Below are 17,297 nucleotides of genomic sequence, written 5' to 3' on the forward strand. Positions count from 1 at the left end.
CTGTGTTCGTCCCTCTTGGACACTTATATATATTACAAAAGAAAAATATTCAGCAAAAACGTGAAAAATAAAAAATGAACAAGTAAAAGTTCACGGAGGAAATGAATATGTGTCGGAGAATTAAAATTGAAGTGCATACGTTTATACATGAGGAAAATAAATATTCAGCACTATGACAAATGTCCACGTGGGATAAAAAAGTAGTTGGTTAAAGTATACAATTTATATAACTTTTGGTACAAGCATTTATTGTATGTACAATTTATAAAGCTTTTGGTACAAGCATGTCCCTCTCGGACACTTACATATATAAAAAATAAAAAATATAGTACTATTAGATCTTTCTTCATGCAGATATGCTCGTTCTACAGTTATTGGGATGTTGATTGAACCATACTTGTTACACAGCACAAATGGGAGTGTTAGTTGCAAAACTCCCAACTCTACGATTTGATTAATCACGGTAACATCCAACTACAGAAATTGAAAGAAAATCGAATTTTCTAAAGCTGGAGATGTGAATAATATAGAAGTTAACCTGATGAAGTACATCACACACACACACACACACACACACACACACACACGCCCCATCCCGGGTAAAATAATTTGCCATGTCCAGTAACTTGTACACACTCCCAATCAAAAAGTAGAATAATTAAAAAAGGTACAGAGCATTGCCTTATGAAGTGGTAGCAGCAAGTGGTGGCTTGAGAATGATTTCGACGTTGTCATGAACTCCTTGGAGGAGGAGCTCACCATCGTAAGTTAGGAATTTCCTTTTCTTTGCAGCCCTTAATGTTCCAACTAGCGCCTCAAAGATGTTGGCACATCTGTCATCATTAAACAGGACTCCAAATGTTACCTTCACAACACAAAACAACAATAAACCCGTTAACCCACCAAGTGAGTGTGGAAGCTAATAATTAGGTCCAAAAGAGCATTCGCGTGCCATTTATAATTAACTTATATTATTTCTTATTTGTTCTTTATTCTTTTCTTATTCAATTTTTTTGATTTTCTATTCTTCAAACTCTAGATCTTCTGTTGATAAAAGTAAATCCAGTTGAAACCATACCTTAAAATAAGGCAATACCAAAAATAAAATAATCAAAACATAATAGACTCTGTTACAACTCGTGAATAAGTTTTATTAATATCGGTAAACTCAGCTAAAAGATGTAACCCTAGAATAACGATACTGCCAAAGATTAACGTAAAAGAAACAAGTTGAGCATCAAAACATAGGGGGTTTCGATATAAGCATTATAATTTTGACTGGAGGTTAAATGTTATTTGAATCAAACTTTTCCAACACTAATATTCAAAAATTAACCATTAAAACAAAGACAGAGCCAGCTTCCAATCAAGCAAGGCTAGCTCCTCATATGGGAGAGACTGGCACAAACTCAAATCTGTTTACATTACTTGCACTGTCAAATTGTTTAGTTGATATCACAGTCCTATGCTGCTACCGTTTCTCAAATCACTGACTCACTAATGATAATAGAAATAGCAAACAACTACACCAGGGAATGCCATCCAAAGCTAAGTCAACAAGAAAAGGAAAATATAAATGGTTTTTCGCTCCTGAACAACAAAGCTATTAGATTTCAAGAACAATCGATTAAAAAAGTATGAAATAAGCCTTTCAAAGCGTTTGTGATTTCAAACGATCAGATATTCAGATACAAAACCAGCATTAGGCCGCTTCAATCCTCTACCTTAATCCTCATGATTTGTTTCTTGAGACCATACTGAAACAAAGTACCTAGTAATTTCTCTAAATGTACTGATTTCACCTTGCTCTTTTAATAAAAATTCGGAGTTTAAACCAGTTTTATCTAAGAAATGAAAAGAGGCTACTATACTGTACAAGAAGTGAAAGCGGTAAATACGTCTAGAGAAAGAAGCTTCTACTTCTCTCTAGAAGCTAGGAAGCTAGATGGGATACCCTAAAAGGCGGCACTCGCCTGGCCTGCTCTTGAACTTGGGCGAAGATGCCGGAAGATGGAAAGAGGCTATGAAACAAAGTTTGTGCTATTAGATGAACATGCACAGAGAAGGAAGAGCTTTTTGAAAACTTGCTTGGTTGGGTCTTTTTCAAAATGGGTGGGATCTCCAGAGGCGGTAAGAAACTGGGCTGTTGAAGAGTGGGAAGCAGAAGATGGAATGAAAATCTCTCAACTAGGTGACACTCAATTCCTGTTTCGTTTTGATAATGAGGAGCAGGCCGGAAAAGTTCTACTTCAAGGAAGGAGGTGGCTGGGGGGGGCACTTCTTGAAGTTGGAAAAATGAGCAGAATACACAGGGTGTGCTGATTCTCGTTATCCCGGAGACATTGCGGTGGTTAGTCTTGTGGGACTACCGGCACACTTGTGATGCTCTGATTTGTTTAAGAAAATCGGGGAAATTTGTGGTGGTTTCATTGATGTAGCTAGTAGTTTGCATGACTTGACGAGAGTCAGAATCGTAGTAAGGAAGGGGGGAAGGGTTCCCGTTTCGGTGGTGGTAAGTGATGGGGATATGGAGTTTCAGGTTTGGTTGTTCCCAGAATTCGGCCGAAATTCTGGGGAAGGAGGATAGGAGAGAGGAGGAGGGAGAGAGGACGGGGATTAGAAGAGAAAGTGGGAGCAGAAGAGATGTTAAAGGAGATGGGCCATAGGAAATTATGGAGAAATCGCCGATAATGGCTACAACAGAGGTTGTCAGTGACGGGGGTTTTGAATTGGTAAAGAGTTGTAGTTCAAAGAGGGTGGTGAATGGACAAAATTACTCTTGGTTAAGCGAACCGGGTTGGAGGTCAAGACTCGACCGGTTCACTAAATTATGGGTTCAAGCCAAATTTCTATAGAAAAACCGATGGGAAAAAAGGTGAACCAGCCGGCTTGTTCGAATGTTACGTCACTGACGCATAAATAACGCCGGTAATGCGACGAAACTCGGTTCTGAAGCTTTGCCGAGGTCGCGAACCCAAGGTTATGGTCGCACGACCTTGGGAAAGCCCTCAGAAGGGTGAGAAAGCAGACAGACTCCGTCTGGCAGCACTAATCAGTTTTCTGGTGGGTTTGGTGGCTGGAATTCCATCTCCGTTGATCTCGGGAAAACTTAGCCAGAACATCACAGCACTCTCCTGATAGCTCCGGCGACCCTAGTAGACGAGTTTCTAATTCTAATTGACAAATTTTCAGGGGGAAATAAGGGGAAAGAGGCTCAGAATCATCATGATAAAGGTATGGGGGCTGTGCAAGAGGGAATGGGCCTTCAAATACTTCTGTTTCAGTTCCTGGAACTGGTTCTTCTTCTTCTTATTCTTCTGGGGGGGCCGGGTTTTGTTTCCATGGCGCAAGGCCCTAATTCTGGATCGAGTCGCTGGACGATTATGGAAGGAGAGAGACTAACTGGAAAGTCAGGCCCAACACGCAGGTCTAAGCCCTTGTTCTTGTTCCTTGACTTGCCTATGATTGCTGAATTTTGCAATTCATTCAGGGAATTGCAGACCTGGGAACTTGTTTGAGAAAGTTCCAACTCTTTGTAACTTGATAAAATCCAATCTATTTTATTAATAACGTCAACTCTCTTAAATAGAGTAGGTCCTAACCAACTTAGAATAGCAAAGTCCTAACCAACTTAGAATAGCAAAAGTCCTATAAAACTGAAATAACAAGAATCCTAATCCACACAGGGAAGTTTTATTTGACTAACAAAATAATTCAGAAAACATTAATCATTATCTGTCCTATTAATTCTCTCGTCTGGAATATTGTTTCCCCACAAACGCATCAATAACATTACTCCCTTCCTGGAGAAAAAGCTTGTCCTCAAGCTTGAAGTCTGGAAAGGCAGATTTGAAATGATGCACTGTCTCCCAAGTGGAGTCCTCAACAGATAGGCCGCACCACTGAACCAGAATTTCCCAATTACCACGATTCAGACGCGACCGGAGCACAGAGCATGGGGTGGGAACAACACGTCCTTCTTGAACTGGTGGAAGAGTAGGTGGAGTTGCAGGTGCCTCACCCTTGAATGGCTTAAGAAGTGACACATGAAACACATCATGAAGTTTGCAACCTGCAGGTAGATCAAGTTGATAAGCAACAGATCCAATGCGCTTCAAGACCGCAAAAGGACCATAATATTTTGGTGCAAGCTTGTGATGGACATGACTAGCCAAAGTTTTTTGGCGATAGGGATGTAGACGTAACCAGACATAAGATCCTAGAGAAAATTCCACATCACGATGTCCCTTATCATAAACAGTTTTCATCTTGTGTTGCGCCTGTTGGAGTTTAGCTCGAATATCTTGTAAGGCAACATCTCGGTCTATTAATGCTCGGTCTACCGCATCAACTCGAGATGAACCAGCCATATAGGATTGCAACCGGGGAGGCTCGCGTCCATAAACAACTTGAAATGGAGATGCGTGAAGTGCTGAGTGGTAAGAAGTGTTGTAGCAAAATTCAGCCCAGGGAATCCAATCTACCCATTTCGTAGGACGATCACCCACCAAGCATCGCAAATACATCTCGATCGTGCGATTCACAACCTCAGTTTGACCGTCCGATTGTGGATGATAAGCAGATGAAAAGTTTAATTTAGTCCCACTTAAACGAAACAATTCTTTCCAGAACTTACTAGTGAAGAGGGCATCTCGATCACTGACAATTGATTCTGGTATACCATGCAAACGAACAATATTTTCAAAGAAAAGCCTTGCTATGGAAGATGCGTTATATGGATGAGCAAGAGAAATAAAATGTGCGTATTTAGAGAACCTGTCCACAACCACCAATAACACTGTTTTACCTCCTGATTTTGGCAGGCCATCAATAAAATCCATTGAGATATCTGACCAGATTTGATTAGGCAGTTGTAAAGGTTGTAACAGTCCTGCTGGACTCAAATTATCAGCCTTATTACGTTGGCAAACTGAACAAGCAGCAACGTAATCCTTGATAGTTGTCTTCATAGCTGGCCAATAGAAATCCTTGCGAATACGTTGCATGGTCTTTTGCACACCTTCATGTGTGCTATCATGAATCCCGGACAAGACAGAAGTTACCACTGGTGAGTTTGGCAGGAGATAGACCCTGTCTTTAAAGAATAACAACCCATCTCGAAACACCCAATCAGCATCCATCTCTCCCCGTGCAATTTTAGCTTGAAGTTCCTGAAGAATGGGTGACTGCTTGACTTCTTCCCGAACTTCCTCAAATATCAAAACTTCCGGCTGAGAAATAGCAAATAACATATCTTCAGCCTCTTCTCGCCGCGATAATGCATCTGCAGCAGTATTCAATCGCCCAGCCTTGTATTCCACCCGAAAATCAAACCCCATCAACTTGCTAAGCCAATGTTGTTGAGGAGAAGTAGTAAGACGTTGATCTAGCAAGTATTTAAGGCTGTAGTGATCCGTCCGAATTAGAAAGGCTCGACCCCATAGATAAGGCCTCCAATGTTGAACCGCCTTTGTCAAGCCTATCAATTCCCGTTCATAAGCTGGAAGTTTCAAGCCTCCTTTCCTCTCTTTCGGTCAGCTAGCTTACGACTGAAAAAAGCAATTGGATGTCCTTGCTTTTTGTCTGAAGGATTGCTCCTATTCCAACACCCGAAGCATCACACTCAACAACAAATTCTTCTTTAAAGTTTGGCAACTGTAACACCGGGGCAGAAACTAATGCCTTTTTAAGAGCTTCAAAAGAAGCGAGGGCATCATCGTTCCACTTAAAAGAATGCCGCTGAAGCATACTTGTTAATGGGGCAGCAATCAAACCGTAATTCTGGATGAATTTACGGTAATATCCTGTCAATCCTAAGAAACCACGCAACGCTGTTGTTGATTGTGGTTGAGGCCAATCCACCACGGCCTTGATTTTGCTAGCATCAGCTGACACACCTATGTTTGAGACTACGTGGCCCAGATAAGCTACTTGTTTTTCGCCAAAGGAACATTTGGATTTTTTTAAATAAAGGCGATGAGCTTGGAGCAACTCAAAGATGATTCGCATGTGTGACAAATGATCCTTCCAAGTCTTGCTATACACAAGTATGTCATCAAAAAATACAAGCACAAATTGACGTAGGTACTTCCGGAATACCTCATTCATTAAAGCTTGAAAGGTAGAAGGAGCATTCGTCAATCCGAATGGCATGACAAGGAACTCGAAATGACCATGATGTGTTCTGAAAGCGGTCTTCTCAACATCCATAGAATCCATGCGGACTTGATGATAACCAGAGCGAAGATCAAGCTTGGTGAAAAAGTGTGTCCCGTGCAATTCTTCAAGTAACTCCTCCACTACTGGAATAGGGAATTTGTCTTTTACTGTTTTAGCATTTAGCTCCCTATAATCCACGCAAAAGCGCCATGTTCCATCATGTTTCCGGACTAGTAATACAGGTGATGAGAATGGAGAACGACTTGGTCGAATAATGCCTTGCTGAAGCATTTGCTCACATTGTTTCTCAATCTCATCTTTCTGAAAGTGAGGGTAACGATAGGGCCGAACTACCACTGGATTAGTTCCTGGTACTAAACATATGCGATGGTCGCAGGAACGCATAGGAGGCAGACCTACAGGTTCTTGGAAAAGGTCATGGAAATCGGCTAATACCTTCTCGAGCTCACCTTGCTTGGAATCCAGCGAAAGATGTAGGTGTGGCTGAAATAGTTGTTGTTGTCCATGTAAAATAATCTGCTTGTCCTTTACTTGAAATCTCATGGTCAATAAGGCAAAATCCCACAGAATAGGGCCTAGTGTTTGTAGCCATTTGATACCTAGGACAATATCAAAAGCATCCAAAGGAATCACATATAAATCAACACTGAAGGAATGGTTAGTTACACACAATTGCACTGCTGTGCAAATGCCCAAACTGGAAATCTTCTCGCCATTTGCCACTGATACATAGAGATTTCCTCGATGTTGGATAGGCAAATCTAAGCGCTGGGCTGCCGTTGAGCTAATAAAGTTGTGTGTACTGCCCGAATCCACTAAGCTAAGCAACAACTTCTTATCAATTAAAACTTGCAACTGCATAGTATTTGCATGTTGTTTGCCTGTGATAGCATGGAGTGAGATGGCAGGTTCTCCGCTATCCGTTGTTACGTCCTCAGATTCCCCATCCTCTATTTCCAGCCAGAATAACTTTTTGCACTGATGGCCTGTAACATAAAGATCATCACAGTTGTAGCACAACCCCTTTGCACGTCGGGCAGCCATCTCAGCGCGAGTCAACCTTTTAACAAAAGGATTCGAAGCAGTTACTGTAGCACTCGGAGTCGCTGTTGTAGCGGCCGCTTTTACACTAACGTTTGAGGTTGAACCATAGCCCCTTTGTGTGCTAGAAGCAATTTGTATCTTCCTCTCAAATGCTCTCGCGAGACTCATTGCTTGTACTAAGTTAGATGGGTTGTGCAATTCAACATCAAGACGAATCAAATCAACTAAACCAGCTGTAAACATATCCACTTGCTGGTCTATACGTACAGATGATGCACGAGCCAACATTTTTTGGAAGTTCCTTTGATAATTTTCAACAGAACTAGTTTGTTTCAAGTTGATCAATTCCCCTAGTGGATTACTTTTCATTGGTGGACCAAAACGGAGAGTACAATATTCTTTGAAGACACCCCAAGTTAAATTGGGTTCCTCCTGTTCCAGTTGATAAACCCACAATTGCGCCTCCCCTACCATGTGAAAAGCGGCTAAACCTACTTTTTCTTGGTTGATTGTACGCTGGTTAGCGAAGAACTTCTCACAACGGTGAAGCCAAATAAGAGGATCTTCAGTTCCATCATAAGTAGGAAAGTCTAATTTAGTGTATCTGGGAACTATACCTCTTCCTCCGATGTTGTCATCAGTACCAAAGTTACTGTTGTTGTTTCTTCCTCCGAGACGCACATCTAGCTGTTCACCTACATTATTGGTTCGCTGGACAGAAGCAGCACTGTTGTCTCCAACTTCAACTCCCTTTGCACGCGCCGTGGTGCGGATTAAGGCTTCAATCTGTTGCGATAGTTGCTGGAACTTGGCGTCCATCCTTGCTTCTGAAGCTGCCACTTTTGCTTCGGTTTGAGTTTGGGCTTCCTGTAAAAGACTTCGCAGCTTTGCTTCTACAGTATTTTCGTCCATAGTTACAAGCTCTGATACCAAATTGTTAAGGTCCCTAATTCTGGATCGAGTCGCTGGACGACTAACTGGAAAGTCAGGCCCAACACGCAGGTCTAAGCCCTTGTTCTTGTTCCTTGACTTGCCTATGATTGCTGAATTTTGCAATTCATTCAGGGAATTGCAGACCTGGGAACTTGTTTGAGAAAGTTCCAACTCTTTGTAACTTGATAAAATCCAATCTATTTTATTAATAACGTCAACTCTCTTAAATAGAGGGTTAATAGAAAGTCCTAACCAACTTAGAATAGCAAAAGTCCTAACCAACTTAGAATAGCAAAAGTCCTATAAAACTGAAATAACAAGAATCCTAATCCACACAGGGAAGTTTTATTTGACTAACAAAATAATTCAGAAAACATTAATCATTATCTGTCCTATTAATTCTCTCGTCTGGAATATTGTTTCCCCACAAACGCATCAATAACAAAGTTCTTGGGGGTGTCTATTGAAGGGGTGAAGGAGAAGGTAATTGATTTGTTGAGTAGCAGATCAACAAATGACCCCAAAAAAAGGCCACCTTTAAAAACAGGCTTTAGGGAAATGTGATGTGTATTCAAGAAACTAAAATGGAGGTTTTGACGGATAGTATTATTAGAAGTTTGTGGGAGGGAATGTTACCTGTTTCAAAAAAAAAAAAAAGTGTGTGGGAGGGAAGGTGGGTGAAGTATGATTACATCCCGACCCGGGGAAGTGCAGGAGGAGTTCTCATCCTTTGGGATGAGAGAAAAGTAGAGAGTGTGGAGGTTAATAAAGGAGTTTTCTTGTTCGGAATGCAGTTTAGAAACTGTGATAACGGTTTGGAGGGGGGGTTTAGGGGTATCTATGGGCCTGTAGGGGAAAATTCAAAGGAGATTTTCTAGGAGGAATTAGGTGGTGGCATGGGGAGGTGGGATGTACCTTGGGTGTTTTGGGGGAGAGGGGAGGGGGGGATTTTAATACCATAAGATTCCGGAGGAGAGGTTTGGGTGTAGGGTGGTGTCCGGGGCCACGGAAGAGTTTTTCGAAGTTTATAAATAACCATTGTCTTATTGATTTGCCTTTAACAGGTGCCTATTTCACTTGGTCCAGGTCAGAAGATTCCTCATCTAGATCGAGGTTAGACAGATTTCTAGTGTCTACTTCTTGGGAAGAGTTAGCACCCAATATGATCTAGGTTCTTCTTCCACGGCTGTTATCGGACCATTCACCTATCTTGTTAGATGGTAGTAGAGGAAGGCAGATGAGATCTCCTTTTAGATTTGAGAATATGTGGATTAGTGTGGCGGATTTCGGGGATAGAGTGGAGTAGCTATGCGGTGGAGGGGAGGCCTTCTTTCAGGCTTGCCAAGAAGTTGAAATTGCTTAAAACTAACATAAGGGTGTGGAATAAAGAGGTGTTTGGGAGGTAGAGGTGAAGATGACGGAGATTATGAATGAAGTGGGGGAGTTGGACAGGGTAGAAATGGGGAGGGAGCTAGAAGAAAGGGAAATGGAAAGGAAAGAAGGGTTGAAATGGGAGCTAGCTGATTTGGCCTTGGCACAGGAGGTCAGTTGGAGAAAAAATCAAGAGCGTTATGGTTGAAGGAGCTGGACTCTAATACAAAATTATTTCACAGGGCAGCCGCAACAAATAGGAGGAGGAACTCATAGGGTCAGTGGAGGTCAATGGGGTGAGTTATGTGGGGAAGGAGGAAGTAGAGGGGGCAATTGTTGATTTTTATGAACATATGTTTAAGGAGGAAGCGGAGTGGAGACCTAGTTTTTGGGGGGCTAGGGTTTAATCAAATCGGAGGGGAGGAGTGTGAGTGGCTGGAGAGGGCAATCGAGGAGGAGGAGGTGAAAAAAGCGGTGGACTGTTGCGCGGGGGACAAAGCTCGAGGCCCTAAGGGTTTCTCTTTGGCTTTTTTCCAGCATTGTTGGAATACGGTCAAAACTGATGTGATGGATACTATTGTCAAATTCCAAGATAGAGGTGAATTTGAAAGAAGTATGAATGCTTCGTTCATTGTTATCATACCTAAACGGGAAGAGGCTACGAGCATGAAAACTATAGACCTATTAGCTTAGAGGGAAGCATTTACAAGATCATTTCGAAGGTGCTTTCCATTAGACTTAAGAAGGTGAGTGCTTTTATGTAGGCAGACAGATCTTGGATGCAGCAATGGTGGCTAATGAAGTGGTGGATTCAAGGCGAAAGTAAGCAGTGCCAGGTGTATTGTGTAAGCTTGATTTTGAAAAGGCATATGATCATGTGAATTGGAAATTCCTAGATTCCATTATGGGATTTGGGAGGAAGTGGAGGAAATGGATTTTCTTTTGCATCTTATCAATGATTTTGAAAAGGCATATGATCATGTGATGCTGGCTAATGAAGTGGTCAATGGCAAACCGTGTGGATTCTTTGGAATTTCAAGGGGTTTGAGACAAGGGGACCCTCTATCACCGATGCTATTTATCCTAGTCACGGAAGCTCTGAGCAGGATGAGGGATAGAGCTGCTTTGGGATGTTATTTGAAGGGTTTCGATGAGGCGGTAGGGGGTGCAGGGACAGTATCAATGACCCACATGTTTGCGGATGATACTTTGGTTTTCTGTGATGCAGATGAGACCCAACTGAATTATTTAGGACAAGTTCTGATTTGGTTTCAGGCAGTATCTTGCCTTAAAAATAATTTGAGGAAGTGTAAGATTATTCCTGTTGGGGAGGTGAATAACATTGGATCGCTCGCTCAAGTCTTGAATTGTAGGGTTGGGGCTCTTCCGACTACATATCTTGGAGTGCCATTAGGTGCGTCGAACAAGGATCTTATCTTTGTGGAACCCGGTTATTCAGAGGGTCGAGAAGAGGTTAACAGGGTGGCAAAAAAGATATTTGTCCAAGGGTGGAAAGGAAGTGCTTATCAAGAGTACTTTATCGAGTATCCCCACTTACTATATGATTATCAAGAGTACTTTATCGAGCATCCCCACTTACTATATGTCTTTGTTTCATGCTCCAACTTCGGTTATTGCAAAGTTGGAAAGGTTTCAAAGAGACTTCCTATGGGATGCAGCGGATGGAGCAAAGAAATATCACCTGGTACGGTAGGAGACTGTCACTTCTCCTAAAAATTGGGGAGATCTGGGAGTTAAAGATTTGAAGGTCTTCAATAAAGCTTTATTGGGTAAGAGGCTTTAGAGGTTTGGGGAGGAGGTGCAATCTTTGTGGAGGGAGGTGATAGTTGATAAATACGGGGTTATGGAAGGGGGGTGGAGAACTAAAGATATCAATTTGCCTTTCGGTTATGGTTTGTGGAGGAATATCATAAAGGGATGGGATTATTTTTTGGAAAATATCTCATTCAAGGTCGGAGATGGGAGGAGCGTATGTTTTTCGAGACATAGGTGGTGTGGGGATTTTTTATTCAAAGACGAATTCCAGAGTTTGTATAGAATTTCCGGCCAAAGAGACTTGTCTATTCAGCAAATTAGGGGAACACAAGGTGGAGTACCTTTTTGGGACTTGAGATTTAGAAGAGAATTTCAAGATTGGGAAGTGGCTGAGTTTCAAAGATGGCTAGACTTACTTCATGGGCAAATCAATGCGGTTAATAATTCTGACACCTAGAGGTGGGGTCCGGGAAATAATGGAATGTTCTATGTGAAGTCCTTTAATGAGAAACTCTTGGTTAGGGAGGAGATGGCTTTTCATTATGTAATGCGATATGGATTCCGAGGGTGCCGAAAGGTGTCTTCGGCAGCTGGTACGAGAGGAGTGATCTTGACGGAAAATTTCGAAGCGGAAGGTTGTCGCTGTGTCGGTTGGTGTTACATGTAAGGAAACGGGCGAGCACGTAGATGCTTCTATGACATTGCGAGGCTAACAATGAGGCTTTGATGGGATATGTTTGGGTGGTTTGGTACTCTTGGGTAATGCAAAAAACTATGAAAGATTTGATGTTAGTTAGAAGAAGCGGAAGAAAGAAAGAAGACAAGGGGCTTGGAACATGGTTCCATTTGCTTTAATGTGGGTGCGGGTAGTTTGGAGGGAGAGAAATAGGAGGAAAACTTTTCGGCGTAAAGTCGGAGTTTCTCTCAATTACGGAGTAGTATACATTCCCTTTTTTGCTTTTGATGTGAAAAGAAAGCTCCTTGTTGTATAGATGATTGGGTAGTGTTTGTAAAGAATCATATCCTTTTGTAGATTCTTTACCTTTTGGTATACCCCTTGTATACGGCCAATTTGGCCATGTTTATGAATGAAAATATAAGTACTTTGTCAAAAAACAAAAACAAAAAACTGTACAAGAAAATAACATCATATGCCCGGGAATTTTATAAAAGATACGATGTCGTGCCATCACAACCTTCTGATTCATCTCTATTCTCGTTGGACTTATAAGCATCACTAGTAGAACCTAGAAGTAATATAAGCAATACAGGCCCAGTTTAAGGGTTTCAAGTTTTCCTCTGTTTCTTCGATAAAGTAACTCTAAGGCTTTGCTAAATAAGAGACACTTGGTGGTTCAAGTACATAGTAATAGCCATCTATCCCAATCTTGCATCAAAGTAACATTATGGAATAATTAACTAATAAATGAAATTCAGCTTCCGCTGAGCAAGAAACCTAGTCTAAAAGAGCACATTGAGGTTGGTGCACACTAACGGAGAGTTTCATTTTCTCTACTCAAATAATTCACTTTCAGCTGTTGCAATAAAAGATTCAGAGTTAGCAGTTTGTGCTATCAAATCTCTACAGTGTCACCAACAAATTTCTAACTAACCCGTGAGATTACTAATACACAACATAAAATGATTTTCTGTCACACCGTGTTTAAGATATGAGATTCTTCCACTAACCCTATCAAACAATTCAGCAAGCTGAAGTCTAAGTCTAAAAGCCATTCATATCCCAACTTGTGCATAACCCTACAAGAAATTCATCTTTAAATTACAGCTATTGAAATGTTACTGATAAACACAAAAGTTCTTAGAACATGAATTTGTATAACATAAATAGCTTTATAGGGTTCCTCCACTGCAATGACAACCGATATTTTCATCTGATAGCATCATAATATCTTTTTCTTTATAACCATGGTGTCGGGGCCAGCTTGCACGCACCTCGATTAATTTCACCGGGTACTTGCTACCTCCCGCCAGCACAAGTGCCAGGTAACTCTGTCCACCAAAGCATGAACAGATGGGATGAAATCACCTGCTGTTTTTGCCTCCATTGAGATTTGAACCTGAGACCTCGTGGTTCTGACCACTAGGTAACACCCTTGGATGCATTGCAAAGAATTGTCGCATGGACAATTAAGAAAGTAAATAAGATTTCAAGATCAGAAAATTAGCATCGAATCTACAATTCAAAGACAGTAGGTGCACCACTTATTAATCAAATAATCAAGAGTTAATACCTAAAAAAAGAACCTTAAACTATCCACGTGTTGCTAGGTTAATACGTAAACTATGGAGTGTTGTTATTATCCCTTTGAACTATAACATTTCCTATCTAAAAACCCCTGCAGCGCCAAGTGGCATGGAGAGTGGCTCACTCTCGTAGTAATATGTTGGAGCTAGAAAATAGGCCAAAAAGAGCATATATGTTTCATTTTACGTTCAGTTTCTTTTTTCTTTCTTCTGGTAAACTTAGTTAAAGAGACATAACCAATAACACGGACAACATTTATTTTTAAGTATGTTTTAATATTCAAGCTTTTCAATTAGGTTTATTAGTATTGATTAAATTTTGTTCGAATTTACGATTAGGTTTACTGTTATTGATTAATATTTTTATTTTACTATTATTTTCCAAATATGAGTTTCCAACTAGATTTACTGTTATCAAGAAAAGGTTATTGGATTTTGAAGAAGAAGAAGAAGAAAAGAAAATCGATAAATTCAAATAAGGCAAGAAAAAAAGAAAACAAATAAGAAAATTTTGTTTTATGCTTTAATTTACAATTTTTGGTTTCTTTTTTGTTAATTTTTTTAGTACTACCGTTATTTTAGAGTTATCTTTCTTAACTGAATTTACAGTTATGATAAGATTCAGTTGTGATTTTTAACTAGATTTATTTATTTTGACTATTTTATTTTTATATTACTATTATTTTAAGGTTATGGCTTTCAGCTAATTTGTTATTTGTAGCAAAAAATATAGAGATTAGAAGAAGAAAAAATGAATAAGAAAAGAAGGAAGAAAAATAACAAATAAAAATAATTAATATTAAAAAATAACATAAAATGCCACATGAATGCTCTTTTTTGACCTACTTTCTAGCTCTCACACACTACAAAGAGAGTGAAGTCACTCTCCATGCAACTTGGCACTGTAGGGATTCTAGATAGAAATGTTATAGTTTAGGGGTAACAACAACACCCTATAGTTTAAGTATTAAACTAGTAAAATGTGGATAGCTTTACCTAAACTCTTCTTATTGAAGTACCATTAAAAGAGTACCATTACTTTTTGAGAGGCGAGAGGCGAGGTGCTCGCCTTTTTGAAGTGAGGCACCAATTAATACCAAAAATTTAAAATATTTAATTGCATATATTAATAATCAAAATCTCGATAGCAATAACATATTAGCAAATATTTCAATTCAAAAATTTAAAATAGGTAGTAGATACTAAAAGTCTAGAACTTGAATGACTCAATAATTCACAAGACAAGCAATACTAAGAGTCTATTCTAATTCTTCTTCAAGATTTTCAAGTTCTTGAATTCCTAAGATTCTCAACAGTATATTGCTTCTCATCAAGTCTTCATCAACTAAGGACCGACTTGAACTTGTAGTAGCTATTACTTTGCCCTTGTTATGTGACCTTGAACTTGAAGAACTCCCCCTAAGACCATAGATATTCTCCTCAACTCTAACCGCCCTAGAAACAATACCCCAATCGAGATCACTTCCCACATAAACTAGTTCATCTTCTTGATTTTCGGGCAATCCAACTAGCCATTCATTTGCTTCATCAATATTATCCTAACTCTGCGTTTTATGTTTTAATTCAACCTCTTTTTCTTTTCTTTATTTTAAAAAGGCGACGCCTTTCTTGCCTCATCACCTCGTAGCCTTCTTCTCGCCTCGTCACCTCTTCACTTTTGGTAACTGGTCGCCTTGCCGCAAAAAAGGGATACTCCATCGACTCGCCTCTCGCCTTTAAAATTTTATTGAAGTACCATTAAAAGACTACCATGGAGTAAAAAGAGTATCATAACTAGTTTCATTGATTATTGAGTTACCTAAACCCTAAACTATCCACGTTTAAACTATACATGGAAGTTAAAAGAGTACCCTAAACTTTGAATGAATCCGTAGCAAATTATGCAGGATATGCTTCTGATACACATATCTTTAAAAAATTCACCTATTTGAATGTGGTTGTGAGGTTACTAATTATGAGATTGGACTTTTCTTTAGAGCACTCAAGAATCAAGACACTAGTACAAGCCCATTAAAGCCCGACCCTGTTTATGAACTCGATAAAAAATTTATATAATCGGTATGATGCATTCAAGATGAAACTCGAAGGCCTGAGTTCAAGACTTAAGTTCACTAAGGTCCATCAAATCAGACTTCTTCATACTAAGTGAGGTACACGTCCACAAGGCACCTTGACCTATTGCATTATACAAGGCTGCTTTTGTATTCCTTAAATTCTTGAATCATGTGGGGCTGTTGGGTTATCAAGTGTTGATATTTGTGTGATTGCTAATTCCTAGTCCACATATCCTTTTGAAGGTGTGGTTGGGGTTGATTAATTCATAATCAATAAGTGATCAAGTTGTACTGTTTATATGCTGGATCTGTCTTGGGAGAAACAGATCCGATAACTAACTCAATCTCTCTCCCAATTTTCCACTACGTCAACGTTATATAGTAGTGGCCACTGCTTATATGTAAGAAAGATCCATCTCTCCACAAAATGCATTACAGATCCTAATTGAATTGGGTGACGATGTGTTCTTTTTTCCTTTAGAATGTCAACGTAATGCAAGAAGGAAGGAAGGGTACCTTGTAAGAACCATCATGTTGGGGTACGCCGAGTCGCTTGATCTCTTCTTTAAGTCGTTCAACCTCTTCTTCAACGTTCATCCTTCCTACCACTGTCAATGGAGTTGAAGAGATCCACTTATCTTCTTCTAACATTTACTATTTGCTTTTTATATAGTCACTTCATCCCATCCCTGATTGGATTTAATCACAAAAATGGTCTCTTATCTTTGCTAGTCCCTTCAAAATAATCTCTTAAGTATTAATTGAGTACTTTTGGTCCTTTAAATTTGTTAGAGAGTGAGTAGTTTTGCTCTCCATCCAATATTTGATATTTACCAAACTATGATTCTTAAAGTTAACAAGAAATTTCCATCAAAATTTCAGAAAACCCAACGTAAAAAAAACTAAACCACACACAAAAATAGATTTTTAAAAATACGTAAATTACACCTCAAAAAGTAGCACCTGACTCTTGAAATAGACCAAAATAACGTAAACTATAAAATCTGTACTTTCAAATATGAGTTGTCATTAAATATTTTCTATTTTCAAAGTTCTGATTAAAATTAACAATCGGGATTTGGTAAATATCGTAAGAACACCAAAAGTGCTCACTTTTTATTTTTTGTTTTGTTTGGTAATTAGAAGAATTTTATTACCAAAGTCAAATATTTACGAACAAAACAGAACCCGTAACATAATTGCTCACCCTACACCCTCCCACTCCCATCTTCTAACAGTGTATACATTCTAAGGGCACCAATTCAACAGTTCTAAGCCTCCAGCTAAGTGCATATAGCATGCTCCTCGAACATGAATTTCCTGCACCAGTTGTTTGGACACTTCCACATCAGACCTCTTTTTTCCCTGGAATATCCTCTGGTTCCTCTCTTTCCACAACAAATACACACAACCAGCTAAGGCCATCCTAATTGTGCTCAATTTTGACAAACTTAAAAGACTCAAGCTGCTCAAGCGATACTTAAGCGAGTGTTGAACTTACTATCAAAGATAAGGGGCCATTTTTGTCAACCTCTCCGCCACCCCCCCCCCCCCCCCAAAAAAAAAACTTGATCAGATTATTTATTTCTTTTTAGAAATCGCAACTTCGTACTAATATCAACTAATCCCTCTGTTTCTTTACTTGCCAAATCT

At 39.7% G+C, this 17,297-nt stretch overlaps 1 protein-coding gene across 1 annotated transcript; it reads right to left on the bottom strand.

The window, feature by feature from the left end:
* Positions 1 to 593: 593 nt before the first annotated feature.
* On the bottom strand, positions 594 to 16,296 carry LOC132045950 (costars family protein). The gene is made up of 2 exons (XM_059436515.1): positions 16,161 to 16,296; positions 594 to 865 (listed from the first exon to the last, which is right to left on the bottom strand). The coding sequence occupies exons 1-2, from the start codon at positions 16,293 to 16,295 to the stop codon at positions 683 to 685; spliced, it is 318 nt and encodes a 105-aa protein (XP_059292498.1). The 5' UTR covers position 16,296; the 3' UTR covers positions 594 to 682.
* Between the last annotated feature and the right edge of the window lie 1,001 nt (positions 16,297 to 17,297).

This window comes from Lycium ferocissimum, unplaced genomic scaffold, assembly GCF_029784015.1.
Source record: "Lycium ferocissimum isolate CSIRO_LF1 unplaced genomic scaffold, AGI_CSIRO_Lferr_CH_V1 ctg8727, whole genome shotgun sequence".
NCBI lineage: Eukaryota > Viridiplantae > Streptophyta > Magnoliopsida > Solanales > Solanaceae > Lycium > Lycium ferocissimum.